Below are 15,061 nucleotides of genomic sequence, written 5' to 3' on the forward strand. Positions count from 1 at the left end.
TCTTGTTCCCCGTTCCAGTTCAAAAGTGTTTGATAGTTGACCATTAATTTTTATACGGGCGGTTGGGTTGGTGTGCAATGATTTTATTATTTTTATGAATTTGTCATGAAACCCAAATCTCTCCGGTGTCAGTCTTTTTTTTATGTGTGGCAAACAATATTGGGAGCTACAGGTATTGTGAACATGCTAACGTGGTTATGCTAGCTAGCTAGCATGTTAAAAACAAGTTACCTTATAACTACCTTATAGTTTGGTGTGTCTTATCCTCCTATATGACTTGAGTTTGAAGCATTCACCCGACGGTGCATCATAATCTGGTGCACGATATAGGCTGCATATCGTGGTTTCAGGTTCAGATATTTTAGTCATTTTTTTTTTTTTTTTTTTTTTTTTTCTCCATCTTATGTTTTCTGGGGCTGCACAGTGGCGCAGTGGTTAGCGCTCTCGCCTCACAGCGAGAAGGCCCCGGTTCAAATCCCAGCTGGGACCTTTCTGTGTGGAGTTTGCATGTTCTCCCCGTGCATGCGTGGGTTTTCACCGGGGACTCCGGCTTCCTCCCACCGTCCAAAAACATGCTTCATAGGTTAATTGGTGACTCTAAATTGCCCCTAGGTGTGAATGTGAGAGTGGATGTGTGTGTGATTGAGGCCCTGCGACAGACTGGCGACCTGTCCAGGGTGTACCCCGCCTTCGCCCATCAGTAGCCGGGTTAGGCTCCGGCACCCCGCGACCCCGACAGGGACGAAGCGGTTAAGAAGATGGATGGATGGATGGATGTTTTCTGTGTTTCAATTTAGTCTCATTTCATTTCTGTCTTGTTGCTATTGAGTTATTTTGCATTCATCTAAAGTTGTTTTTTTAACTACTAGGAATGGTATTGCAGAACTTGAACTTCAGTTTGGTAGCATTTGCAGCAAAATGTTGCCTTTAATTAATGGCAGAGTTATTTATTCTTGCAGTTGTGAAATAGCAATGCCTAAAAACCAACACACAAATGCTATGACAGTAATGGTTAAAAAAAAAATCCAACAAAAAGTAATAACAGGCTTATGGTGCTGCTTGAAATAAATGTTCTTTCTCCAACACAATCAGCTAAAATCCACTGCAGCTTAAGTAAAAAGTCTTTGAAGGTGAAGATGATTTCAAAGATCCCACAGGCTTCAGAGGAGAAAAGACTTCAGACATTGTTCCATCTTTTAGAGTCTCAGAAGTTGAGATGAAGAATGAATGTTGAGCAGCGAAGAAGGGAGAGGTAGGATGAAGCATGTGTTCATCACCGCCCTGAGCTTGCAGGGCCACACTTGTGCAGACAGTGAAGACTACTTCACTGCTAGTCCTCTCCAAAAGTACTTCAAAGGCTAATTTTCTGCTCTTGAATATTGTTCTGCACTCGGAAGCCAGAGCTGCTGCGGGATTGTCATAGCCTCTTCTCTTGGCTACAATTCCACTGAACCACATTGTGTTGACTTTTTATTCAGCTTTTACATACTCGCCTGTTTTATACATTTCTTCTTAAACTTATTAAAAAGACAAGACTCTTCCAGAAGATGTTAGGCATCATCACCCATTTTAAAGCATTTCTGCATAGAATGGTGCCTTAAAAAAAGCACACTTTTAATTCTTTCCTCTTTACCACTTGAGTGCTTAATTGTTGTATCTCTTTTGAGTTGAGCCAAAATGACACAGCTTATGATAAATGCTTCCCAGCACGAGTAGAAAGCGATAAAAAGTTTATCCTCTTGCTGTTCTGCCTCTAATCTTTAGTCATTGATATTAAATGAAAGAAAAGCCTTTCCAAAGTCAACAATTCAGAGAATTGTGAGTATTTAATTCACAAGGATGAAGGTCAGGTCAAGGTTCACAGCTGGTATTGTGTAGATTCTTGTCACCACTATAAATCTTTTAGCAAAAACACATCCAGACTCGGAGTGATTCATTATATAAGCAGTACAACTTTAAGACCTAAAGCCTTTCTAATTAAAATGAATTACCGTCTCTCTCTAACAGTATTTATTATAGATAACCAATGAATTAAATCTGCCTCTGCGTCTGTGTTGAAACGGATGTCTTCCAGGCAGAGGATGCTGCTGTGTGATCACTGATGGAGCCTTGTGTTTACTTGAGGACCCCCCGAAAAAAAAAAAAGAATAAAAAATCTCTCATCAGTTCATCGAAACAAGTCGACCATTAGCAGTTCAAAGGTCTGACTGGTTTTAGGTGTCCTCTGATTGGAGGGTAGATGATTTAGAGACAGATAAAAAACAGAACAAGATTTCAGACTACATCCTCTTCAGGGTGGGATCAATACCACTCTGGTAACGGGGATTGTCAAATTTAATTTAAGTTGTTAGAAATGATTACTAGTAGTCAGAAGAAATGGCCGTCTGTGATGGGTGGGGGGGAAATTGAGCACAGTGGGGAGTGAGTCACCCAGGACACGAGTGATCGACTGGACCCAGGCTGGAGGGATCAATAAAACAGAGGGCAGGAGTTTGATATGCCTCCTTATATGCGTCTTTGTGTCTTTCGGGGCTTGGCACAATGGAGCATGGACAGAATTCCCAACCGAGGACCCACAGACACAGAAACTGTACACACCGAGAACACACAAAAAAGGAAGGCAGCCATGCACACCTATTCAATCCAAGCAGCACGAAGACGGCTGCGCACACTCTACAGGTACACTTAATCTTCCTCAGATTCAATATGTCTCAGGTTTTCAGCCCGAGACTCAGGAAGTCCAGGCAAATAAACACCTTTGAAAAAAAATGTCTCTGTTGAAAAATGCCCTTTTTGTCCCTTACTATCCATTTTGGAGCTTCCATTTTTTTTTCTGCTGCAGAGGTTCTTGAAAGGTGGAGAGATTGATGTTCAAATTCTTCTTTCACTAAATAAATACTCCAGTTCTCCACATCATCTCTAGCTTTATCATTTTCTGGAAGGGATTTTATAAAACAACTTTTTAATTGAAATGTTTGGTATTTCTATCTGAAATAAGTTCACTTTAAATCCCAGAATAATATTAATTTAAACCTTTTAGTTTACAAACAACTTATAATACAGGACACTGTTTTACACAATTTAAATGAAGCTTTTTTGGGGGCATTTACAGCCAGTCCCCAGAATACTTCAATGAATTTGCCAACAGTCAATACAAGAGTCTGTCAGGTGAAACAACTCAATTATTGACTTCAGAAAGCGAAACCACCACTATAGGGTTAGACTTGCGTTTACCAAGCAGATGGGAATAATATGGTTTGTTTTGTTTCCTGCAGCATGCATACATTATCAAAAACTTGCTCAGATTTTTGATGAACCAGATGTTGTTTGCTTGTGATGAATACATTGATTGTTTTTATTATAAAAAAAACACATTTTCATCCAGAAAAACTCAAGAATGTGACATGATGAATTTGACTGAAATTAAGTTTGTTACCATTTTTTTTTTGAGAAATCAGATTAGATTTAGGGTTAAAAAGAGTTGAAAAATTGACAGAATAGCTCTGGATTAATCAGACTATATGGTATCTCTTTGTGCTTAATGAAATATAGAATAGCAAGGTTGGTGTTGAACCCAAATTGAGGAAAAACATTTATAAAAGGAGACTTTTCATTCAAGTGAAGGTGTTGACTTGTGGTGATTGTTATTTATTTATTTTTTGTTAAGTATTTAAACCCATTCTCAGTAAGAATATAACAAAATAAATTCATTTGAAATTGTTTTTTGATATCCAACTGGAAACATTAATTCAGTTCAACTTCCCAAGGCTAAATGAACAGTTTGTCACTGTTTAGGTGAATTATTGATAAAAAAAAAAAAAAAAAAAAAAGATTTGATCTCTATTGGACAGAACAGGGGAACAGACAGGAAGGTCACCTATAAATTATGGACAGGACAAGGAGAGAGTAAAGCCATGGTCAAAGATGAGAAAACTTTCACAGAATTTTCAGCAGTTTTTTTTAATCCTCTCCAAGCTGCATTTTTATTCCAAAAAAGGGGTCAAAGTGCAGATTTATTCCCCCCAACTGACAGATACTACCTGCCCAGGTCATATACCAACAGAAACATTGACATCCTTTTGTAGCGCAACTGAAGGCAACTTCAACATGTCCCAAACCCCAAAGGTGGACTGTGAAAGCCTTGCAGAGTTGGGTTTGACATTTTGTTTTCACTGTTTAAAAAAAGTGCAAGCACAAATCCCTGTTTGCTTTCAGAAAGCTATGCCTTACAGTTTGTCGGGCAGTCATGTGCAGACTGCTGTCCTTCTGCAATATCTCTCCTCCCACGAGATTATAGCGGTGAGACCGCTTGTGGCTTGGCTGCAAAAACGTTTTTGTAGGAGGTTGGTGTTAAAACATCATCCGTGCCAGCTCTCTGAGATGCAGGTTTTCCCTAGAGGGCCAATCTGGTGTTTGTTAATAATCTGAACCTATCAATTACAATCACAAGCCCTTTGCTGTGGAGTGAAGCCAAAGTTATTATTCCAGCTAAGTGGCCTCTCGTTGTGGTGCTATATCCTTTTTAGAATGATTGAAATGACATTTTTTGGTCAATAGTTTACATAAAAAAAATAGAAAGTAAATAACAAAATTAGGTAGTATTCTTTACAGAAAAAAATATAAAATATGGGGTAAGATTACTGTCAAAATGAAATGTATGATAGCAAAACAACTATTACAAACAATAAGAGAGGAATTTGGGTATTTTAATCCAAGCAACTTTACTTTTTTGTACTGGACCAAGTCTGCTTAATTTAATCTGAATTGAATCCGGAACTTTGCTTTTTGGTCTGTATTCAGACTCTCTTTAGGTTGACATTTTTTGTTTTGAACTAAAGCTTGTCAACAAAACCATGTGACTAAAGATCTCTTCAGTCATTGGCTAGGAGTTTCGAGGGCATGGCAAAGCATCAAGAGAAGAAAAAATGGACCTACACTTTGTAATCCTTATCGGGGTAGTTCACTTATTCAAACTTTATATTTCGCTGACTTTTGCTATACTGTGGTATGGTGGAGGCATGCTACAAAGGGGGTTGCTAAGGAGGTAACGGCTAAGTATGTGCACTGATTAGTGTTTGTGACACATAGATCATTGGAAAAACAGTGTGAGACAGTTATGAGTCTTGTGTTAAACGTTGTTCTAATGAGCCTACATTCATCCAACCACATTTCAATGAGTTGTTGTGTCTCATCATTGCTCTTCTATCCCATAATGCCCAGCTAAGGTGGCCATTTCAGTCCAATTGTTCAGAGCACTGAGCCTATTCAGACTGAAAAAACTCAGAGCGAACCGAAGCTAAGTATGATTGGAAAAGAACAGAGACCACCTCGAAAGATGGGACTGGGAGTGGTTCCTGGACCTGGACCAGGGTCTGCTTGGGTTTATTATTCAAATTGAAATTTAGCTCTAGATTATCGAGGGAAACAAACTGACTGACTTTAAGCAAACGGAATATGACCATTCTGAGTAAACCTGAGGTGGTAGACATCTAGCCCCTACTTAGCCCCAAGTTAACCTAGCCTTTTATGTGTTTTTGTGTCATTATTCCTTTATTATCAACTTTTTTTTTGACAAACATCACCTTTTTTTTTACACTTAGTAAGTGTAGTGGCATGTCTCTTACTTCTTTTTGCACTTTTTTCCCACCACCTCTGGGTCTGAAATGGTCTCTGGTGCATTGTTTGCACGATCAACTGTTATCACCTGTCAACTATAAAACACCACTGGTAAAGTGATGTAGAATACTGTTTTTATTATCTGTTATTTATTTCAACAGTGACAAATTAATTTCTGCTTTCTGATTAATTAATCTATTCTACTTGAATGAATACTGTTCAAATTTTTTTATCCCATCAAAGGTCATTCACTGATTGTCACAGGTAGTTCTGGCAGAGTTTTCACGCAGAATTCCCTTCATAACACAATCATGTATTTTTAAGAGACAGGAAGACCCATACATAGGCAGTTGTGTGAAGGTTTTTGTCTAAGGACCCATAATGGATTAAGCTTATTGGATGTCTTGGAAAGAGAATTCGGGCTTCCTGTGTGACAGTCCTACACCCAGCAAATTAAACCATTCAGACACTTTTAAGTGATTAAGCACATGTACTTAGGTCAATCGATGTTTCTTGGTTGGATATATATGTCTGTAACCCTGTGATGTATTTTCGACCGTAATGTAACAGTGGATATTTTATATTCAAGACAAAGAAAAGCTGTATTTGAAACAAAAACGAATCGTATTCACAACAAACATGTTAAACATGAAACTAAATGTCTTACCCCAAAATTACCAAACACACATTCATGTCTCCAGTTTCTACCAGCTAAGGTCATTGGAGAAAAGGTCACTGAATACTTCCCTCGTGATAACCTTCCCAAACTCACCTGAAGGAAACACAGGGACTTTTTAGGGTCAGCTTTGAAGATTAGGATTATTTTGGAAAGAACCTGATCAAAAACCTAATCTGCTCAACAGGTTTATTTTATTTTATGTAGCAATTCTGCTTTGTTATCCTCTGTGAAATTTGAGTTCCAAAACTTTTCCCCACTTGAGACTCCAGCAACAGAGCAGTCATAGATTTTTGAGACCACATCTCATTACCCTATAGGATGTAAGAATTTGGGTGAAGCAACATCTTTGTGCTTCATCTCACCTCGTCTGATGAATCAGGAAACTGTAACAAAAGTCCAAAGACAGTATTTTTTCCTTTAGTAGATTTTTTCTTTGTGCCCACAATGCTTCTCTGCAATAAATCTTATTCTGATGGAGAGCTTTTTTATTTTCCCTTTAAGGAACATCTATTTTTTATGAGTATGTGAAGTGTACTCATAGAAACTCGAGAAGTCTTCTTTGCTAATATCAAACAGGGATTTTACCGTTACTACATACTCTTTCTTTGAGTTTCTCCTACTTCTATCTGCTACTACATTTGAGTTTGGCCCCGTGGGTCCAGACTACATCTTCATTGATTTAATTTTGAGGTCAGCGTGGGGATGACATGCAGAAAGTGTCATGCTGTCTGCTGTACTAATACAAAAACTTATTTTAGTGGAGTATAGAGATATGCTAAGATGAAGCACAGAAACCAGAAGTATTCCTGTTTCTTCACAGTCTACAACCAGCCTTTCTGATGACTTTTGGCATTTCATTCATAAGAGTCACCATCTTGGGTCTGATTTTCATATTTGGTTTGAAAAGATTTTATATCAGATTCCCTTCCTGACACAACCCTCTGCTATTTATCCAGGCTTGGGACTGTCACAGTGAGACCCTGGCTTGGGCATCCACATGGCTACATTGACTATGACTATAAACTGAACAAATAAAATGTACTCACCCGGTTTTGGCGAAGTTGGTCCAATATGTCATGACTACAGCACTAAGCATGACATCATTCTTGGAGAAGTTACATGGGAAAAGGTCGGTTGGACCAATCATAGGAATTCCAAAGACATATGGCACCTCATCACCGTGGGCGGCATCTGACCATGCGGGTTTCATCAGACTCTGGCAGTGATGGTAGAAGGCGTAGAAGTATGTTGGTGAGCCATAGCGAGCGTGGAGATCTGCAGTAACCACCGATGGTTCAACCCACTGGTGGTCGGTGAACAGAGCCACCAGTGTCTTCCGTCTGGTCTCTGGATTGTCCCTGTCCGCCCAGTCTGTATACATGAACTTAATGGTTTCCCTTAGAGTATCCTTTCCCTCTGGGTACCCATACAAACTGTCCACGAAATCAGACACAGAGAAGTCAAAGTCGTTTCCAGACACGCCGTCCTCTGAATCCACCACATTTTCCACAAATCGTAGCCCTTCACCCTGGTTAACCCCCAACATGATATCATAGTTGAGGAATTCTCCCTGCTCCATCAGAATCTCTGGGTCATCCGGGATAACGTCACCATCAATTACAGGTCCGAAGGCCACGTGATATCTCGCGGGTTGTATGTCCTGCTCCACCAGCTCCCTGGAGCTCTTTTTCCTCAGACAGTCCACCATATCTGAAGTGTCCAGGACATTACAGCCCACCTTCTCTGCCAGAAGACGAGTATACTTGACTGGCTGGTAGTTCACCGCCCAGCTGGAAAGGGCCGACCCACTCTGAATGATAGCTCTGTGGAACAGACCTGTACAAGGATACAGAGAACAGATAGGATAATGTTTATTGTGTCACTATTAACTATGATAATTCAGTTGTTCAGTACATTACATGATAGTTGTAATTTTTCTTGTTGCCATGATCAAAAGCGGCCTGTCAGCTCCACACACAAGATAAGAAAAACAAAGGCCAGGCTGAACAAGTCCTTATTGCCATACAGAACATTAATGGATTCAGTGCTGTGATAATAAACGTGCAGATGGCCTGGTCTCACAAAAAGCTCACAAACGGAGGGAGGAACAGCACTCTGTCACGCTCTCTTCCTCCAACCATGGCTCCACTTTGTTTTTGGAAACCAACGTGCATATTTTAGGAGCAGACGTTGACAGTGTGGGTCAAAAGGCTTTGGTGCAAACCAGAAACTTAACAATGTTCCATAAAACTTGAAGTGATAATCAACATGCAGATCTTTTAAGTTTCACATTGAAATATGTTTAAAAGTGAAAATTTCTGGAACAAGTTGCAGTTCACCAAGTAACCACTAGTTGGAAAAGCAAAGCAATTTAAAAAGTCCCTACTTCTTTTTTGCCCCTTAGGCTAGATTCATTATTAATTTCAGTGTTGGGGAAAATATAAGAAACCTCATAATTGTGTATTTTTATATTTGGCCTCAAATTGCAAATGTGTCTTTTGACTGACAGGTGGTAGTTAACTAAGCTCAGCTCTTAGCTGATCTCACTGGAAATGTTCCAATTGTTATCCATCCTTCCATTTTCTACCCCCGTTCCGTCCTGAATAAGGTCACAAGGATTGCTGGAACCTATCCCAGCTATCACAAGACAAAGAAAGGGTACACACTATTCAGGTCGCTGGTCCATCGCAAGCAAAAAAATAGACAACCACACATACTCACACTCTTACCTAAGGATCAATTAAAAGCCACCCATCAACCTATAAAACATGTTTTTGGACTGTGGGAGTAAGCCCACAGAAAACGCATAGGATGAACATCCTGACTCTAAATAGAAAGTCAGAATTTGGATCGGGGTTTTCTAAGATTTCCTGGTCCATTTCCCTATTTTAAAAAACAAAAAAATTAATCAATGTAAATGAATGGGTTGTGTACACTCACTCCTTTGTGATTGCAAAGCCTAAGTCCACTTTTTCCTTGATAAAAGTCACAAAGGAACACCACCAACAAAAAATGTAAAAAAAAAAAAAAAAAAAAAAAATTGTATTTGTATATCAAAATACTGTATAAAGTGTCTAGCATAGGAATCAAATGAGCTGAAAGACAAAACTCTTTTATGATCTTTCAGAATTCTACCTACTTAGTGTGAAACTGGTGCCTGTTTGGATGAACACAGAGCTGGTGTTCTGGCAATGCTATTTGTGTTGAAAAAAAAAAAAAAAATCCCACGACACACCTGTCGATCTCCCATAGCAAACTGTTAGAAAAACACTGATATAGTACACCTTTCACCACAACTTCAACAAATGAGAATTAGGTCCTATTATACAGAGTTTTGTTTAAGTTTCACTTCAATTATCTCTTAATATATTGTATTTTTTCCCCTTAAGAGTCTTTTCATTATAATTATCCAGTTTTCAGACAAAAAAAAATGTTGAGGACATAGTTTCTGCAGAGTGCCACCAGTTCATCAGAGTAAGCCTGCCCCAACTTCCCATGATCCCTTTGTTTACACTTTCTCCAGCTAGTTTACAGCCTCTCACAACCCCCCAACATGACATTACTGGAGCAATAAAAATAAAGAGTAATATTGAAGATATTCAGTTTTGATCCAGATGTAACTCAGATGAGAAAAAAGAAGACATATATGGTGGATGGATTTAAATGAAGTGGAGCAAAATGCTTGTGGCCCACTGACTGTAGTAGTACCTACACTGCTACATGCTTTTTCCAACTTTTTTTTTGTTTTCTCCTGATTTGGAACAATGTAAATAGATAAATGCTCAGAAAAGCATTTTTAAGCCTAGTTTTTTTTTATATATATGTTCTCCATCATGATATAAGACCAAATTAAAAGCATCATTTTAAATGTAGAGTATCTTCCAAATTTGATTCTCAAGGACCGTTTGGTATAGATGGAAAAGGTACCAGGATCCAACACCCTGAGCAACCACATCATGACTGTATTAGATTGGATTGAATGATGAACTCAAGAAATTGAGTACTTTTCTTTTATGTGCTGGTTTAAAGACTTCGTAGGGCAGAGCTTGCATAAAAAAAACTGAGTAATGAATCTACATAGATAGATAGTTGAGTTTTAAAACTGTGTTGGGTTCAAATAAAGCGCACACTTCCACAACATCATTAATTTATGAGATGTTCCTGCAAATAAGAAAAAATATTTTAAAGGAAACTCAAAATGAATTTCCACAGCAAGGAGTAGTTTCAAAAAAGCAATCACGAATTCCTATAGAAGTAATTAAAGAGTATATCCTCTGATTTTTTTTTTTGCCTACAAGAAAGCGAAGGGAAAGCACACAGTGCTGCCTTATTGCTCTCTGCTCCCTACCTGAATCAAAAAAAAGAATACCATTGAACTCCGGATGCTGGAAACTCCAGCGGATGAAAGGCTGCCGATATGCCACACAGAAGCAATAAAATCTCATTAATTGAGCCCATGTTGGAACCTCAAAGAGTAGTAGACATACAGGGATGACTTCTCAGTTTGTGATATTTCAGCATCAGCGTAGGCGGCTGTGTTGAGATCTTTTTTTTTATGAAGCAAACACCTGACTTAAGCGCCAAATATATTATTGTGCCAGTCTTAATCAAAAGCAGTGGGGGGCTTATTCCTTCCTGGCAAAGACGAAGTGTTTATTTACAAAGCTATTTACATTTATTTGTTTGCAAGTAGCGGGTAGAATTATTGTGTTAGGGTGAGCAAACTCAGCTGTGTCTGTTTTTAACTTGTTCAAAGAAAATTCTGACTTTTTTCGCTTGTGAATGTTACTGCTAATGGGTTTCAGTGGATGTTATGTAAATGTTAATCCTCAGTGTCAGTTTATGTTTGAATCTTGGATTGCTTTTTTTATGAATGACACCGTCATCTGTCAGTGGCCCTGTCCTGCCACTGCCCTTCAAGCCGTCCCGCAGTTGCACGTCTCGACAGGAAGGCGGCCGATGCCGCGTCCCAGGGAGCGGAAGCAGATGTCAAGGGTTTCACCCACTTGAAAGCATTAAAGAGGCAGACGCAAGATGAAAGATGGCTGCTCGGAGGCAGAAAAGGGGGGCGGGGGCTTAATCCTGCCATCCGTCCTCCTGCTTCCTCCCCATCCTCCTCCCTTCTCCCAACGCTCTTTAGTGCTGTTGCCTCTCCCGTCGTATCAACCCAGATTGCACTGTGCAAACAGTAGCAGTCATGGAGCAAGAAGTCTGTCCTGAATCCAAATGTCTGGCAGCGATGCTACAGACACTTTTGGGACTTCTTTGATCAGAAGTTACTGTTGGAAAATGGCTTTCAGCAAAGCAAGTTCCCATGATTGCCAGGGTGATTTGACAGACAAACATACATCAAATCTGTAGGCGAAGAGGGAGCTGCTTTAATGCAACCCTGCCTGCACTCGTACCTACACCGACAGATGGCCAGCTGAGGAGCATGCAGGGCTGATGCTGCTGGAGTTATTGCTGCTTTGCTTGATGAAAGAGTGATTGAGGTTTTGCTTTTGTTTATCTCAAAACTTGTAAATCTAGCTCGCGCGAGCTGTCGGTGGGCCGATAAAAACGTATAACGCTGCGTGTGAATAGCCCTGCTGTGATGGGAAGCTCATGGGGAAGGTCAGAGGGAGAGGCATGAAGAGCAGGGGCTTTATCACCCACCGAGGGAGTGCACTAATTACCCACACTGGGAGGTGCATATGTCTGCGAGTACACAAGCATCGCTGCTGAGCTTGACTGATAAGACGGTGAGGATGAATAGACCGATAGACAGGCATCACCGTGATGGGGGTTGACCATTTCTGACACTGTTTTGTCTCTCCCTGACATCTGTGCACTAAATGACTGCTCATACGCCGTCCGCACCATTTAAACAGAGCCCACTTGATGAAACCCCTATCAACAAGTGTGACACATTCATATCTGGCGCTTTTTCTTTGGTGGAAGCCCTGGATCGCCCTATCGTTATCTGCCCGTGTTTGACATGCAAAAACCTGACACCCAAACTGCAAGAAGATCCATCAAACTACAGCTTTGCAGGCAGATTGAGGTCACGCTGAATTATGACTAGAGCTCCAAGGTAATCATTCATTGGGGACTCTGCTTAAATGCTGTCGCTTTGGCCAGCAGCCTCCTCTGTGCTGCGGTTTTGCTGACCTCGACCGGTCTGTCCCTTCACTAGATGCCGGTTAAATGGACACAAAACTCAGGCTTTGGATTCGTGGAGTGGTTTATGGAAATAGTTTAAAAAAAATAAAAATCTTGACCTTGGGATATGAGAGCCAGTGAGTGGGCAAAAGACTCACACACAGTCACAGACACCCAGTGAAGCATGTTGAGGCCTTGTTTTGACAACAGCAGTGTGGATAAAGATCTGATACTAATGAGCCATTAATCCATCACTAGAGAGTGAATAACACGGTGTAGCAACAACTGCAGGGGCCAATGTGACGGTTCAATATTGAGCTTGTAGATAAGGATATTGCCAGTTATCATCATTATTAATGGTTCTCGGCGAAGCAGTAGTTGTGAGTTTAATCAATCTGACCTTGCAGTTTATGTCGTTGTATATTGCATTCTAGAAACATCTCAGTGTCATCTAAATTAAAAATCTACATAACATATCTATACAACATCCTTGAGATCACCTTGAAAGTTTGGATTGAACGATAATATGAGTTGGTTATTAATTTCCTTAATAATATCCGGCACAACTATAGCTAACAACAGGATATTTTAAAGGTTCTTTTATTATTTAAATCCTTGTAACACAATGTGTAATTCTAAATTCCTAAGATTTGGCCACAATTTTTTATTTTTTTTATTTTCAGGATTTCAATCTATTTCTGTGCTTTCCTTCTTCTCCCCCGTCTCCTCTTTCGAGGCTGATTCCCTCCCTGCTGATTATTAGACATAAGCCCACGTTCAGTGGAGCTTGAATCCTCTGAGCTATCGTACCTCCACCATATCTCCACTGTAAGCAAATCTCCAAAGACTCCTGGACTGTGCAGAGCCCTCCCCATCTCTGATGCAAACATTTCTCTCCATCTACCAGCATACTAGGCTACCACTCAATAAATGTTGCTCTACCTTTTGCCACAACTCCTTTTTTTTTATTCTGCAAAAAATCTGTTTTCTTCAGTCAGGGGGGAAACACAAAATGCTTTAATTCTATATGAAAAATTTAAAGTCAATTGGGATGTGAATGCTTATGAAATTTGCCTAATTGTATATCCTTGGCCACTGGCAGTCTCATAACATTGGGTTAAAGCTGCCGTCTCCATGGCTACAGCCTACAGGCTGCATCCACTTAAACACAAGTGCTTCTGCTCTGATCATGCATTAGTCCACGGGTAATTTCACATTGGTCTGGCAGCCTTAAAGCAACGCCCGCTTGCTTCAATGTTAAAATAAAAGGATGTCATAAAATGACTCAAACCGGACAAACCTCCTGATGATTGCAACTGTTTGTTTACTTCATTTGCAACAACTTTCATCCAAACATTGTATTACTTCAAAACTGTCCCAGCAGGATAAAAAAAAAAAAAAAATTCAATATACCTTCAGCCTTAATCACCAATTTGTGCTGTTTCGTTGCTGAAGACTCACAGCCTGCGTCATATTTGGAGAGCTGCTGAAGTCATATCGAAGCGAGGAGCGGTGGGATTTGGAAGGAGCAGACTAGCCTGTTTCATCATGTCCATGCAGGGACAGTGTCTGAAGGACCAGTGTTTTCATCTATCAGTGTGAGACATGCTCCATGCCAGCCCCATATAATGTTGTTTGAAGCAGCCCCTCTTCTGCTCGAGCCTCTGTAGAGCCTGCCTGCTTGCCTGCAGGCTGTGGCTTAGGCTAGATAAAGAGTTTGATCCATGAGGTTGGATGGTTGGACGAGTGAGGGAATGGGAAAGTAGAACAGATGTGTGAGGAAAATGGAGGAGTGGAAAGATGGAAAGGGAAAGGGAGGGGAAAGATGGAGGTATTAGTGATGGAGAGAAGAAAATATCTTAGAGGAGGGGGGTTGACAGGCTGTACTCAGGTTTGAGGATCAATGTGCCTCTGAGTCCAGTGTTTGTGGTATCACCTACTAATCACAAAGTGACATCCACTGGTCAATACTACTCACTCAAGGCCTCGTAATCACACGCACTGACCTCCCCCCTGACTGTGCCAAGAGCACGACTGAGCTTTTTTTCTTGAATTTACCAATCAGACTGCTAATCACATGCATGCCTATAGCACCTGCGATTAAGACAGTCTGCGGATTAATTCCCAGAATTTAATTTGGCAGGGGATCGGTGTGGGTGGGGTTTACCGGATCAGGATATTCCAGATCAGCGTGTGTTGTCATTCGTGGCAAAGCAGATTAGGCTGAAATTTCAAATGCTCCTTTTTGATTGTCTAAACTTTTTAGTGCGCCTGCCTAGCATTGTCCAATACAACAAATTGGATCTGGCATTCTCAGCCCAATAATGCAACCATTTACTCGAGCAGCCCATGTGATTAAGTTATGGAGTCCACAAAGAGAAGCATAACTATGAATACGCATGTACCCACTCGCTTAGTCCTGGCGAAATAACATCTCTTTTGGCTCTCCAGTGAAGGTTAGGGCAGCTTTTAAGCACTTTGCTGTAGTTGCCAGAAGCCAGAGGAGCATGTGGGAATGTGTTTAATGCTTTGCTCCTGCTTTTTTTTTTAAGCTGACATTTTCTAAGGAATGCAACAATCAAATTTCCTAGTGCAAAAAAAAAAAAAAAGTTTATTATTCAAAAC

The 15,061-nt window shown here is 40.2% G+C and overlaps 1 protein-coding gene across 2 annotated transcripts in view; it reads right to left on the reverse strand.

Annotated features, from left to right (window-relative positions):
* nlgn3a (neuroligin 3a) overlaps positions 1–15,061 on the reverse strand; it is a 169,538-nt gene that overhangs the window by 11,829 nt on the left and 142,648 nt on the right. For both annotated transcript variants that reach the window (XM_024283177.2, XM_024283178.2), the window contains one exon: positions 7,342–8,131. In XM_024283177.2, the coding sequence (XP_024138945.1) occupies positions 7,342–8,131 (790 nt within the window). The remainder of the gene's footprint in view (positions 1–7,341; positions 8,132–15,061) is intronic.

This window comes from Oryzias melastigma, linkage group LG10 (assembly GCF_002922805.2).
Source record: "Oryzias melastigma strain HK-1 linkage group LG10, ASM292280v2, whole genome shotgun sequence".
NCBI classification, from domain to species: Eukaryota; Metazoa; Chordata; class Actinopteri; order Beloniformes; family Adrianichthyidae; genus Oryzias; species Oryzias melastigma.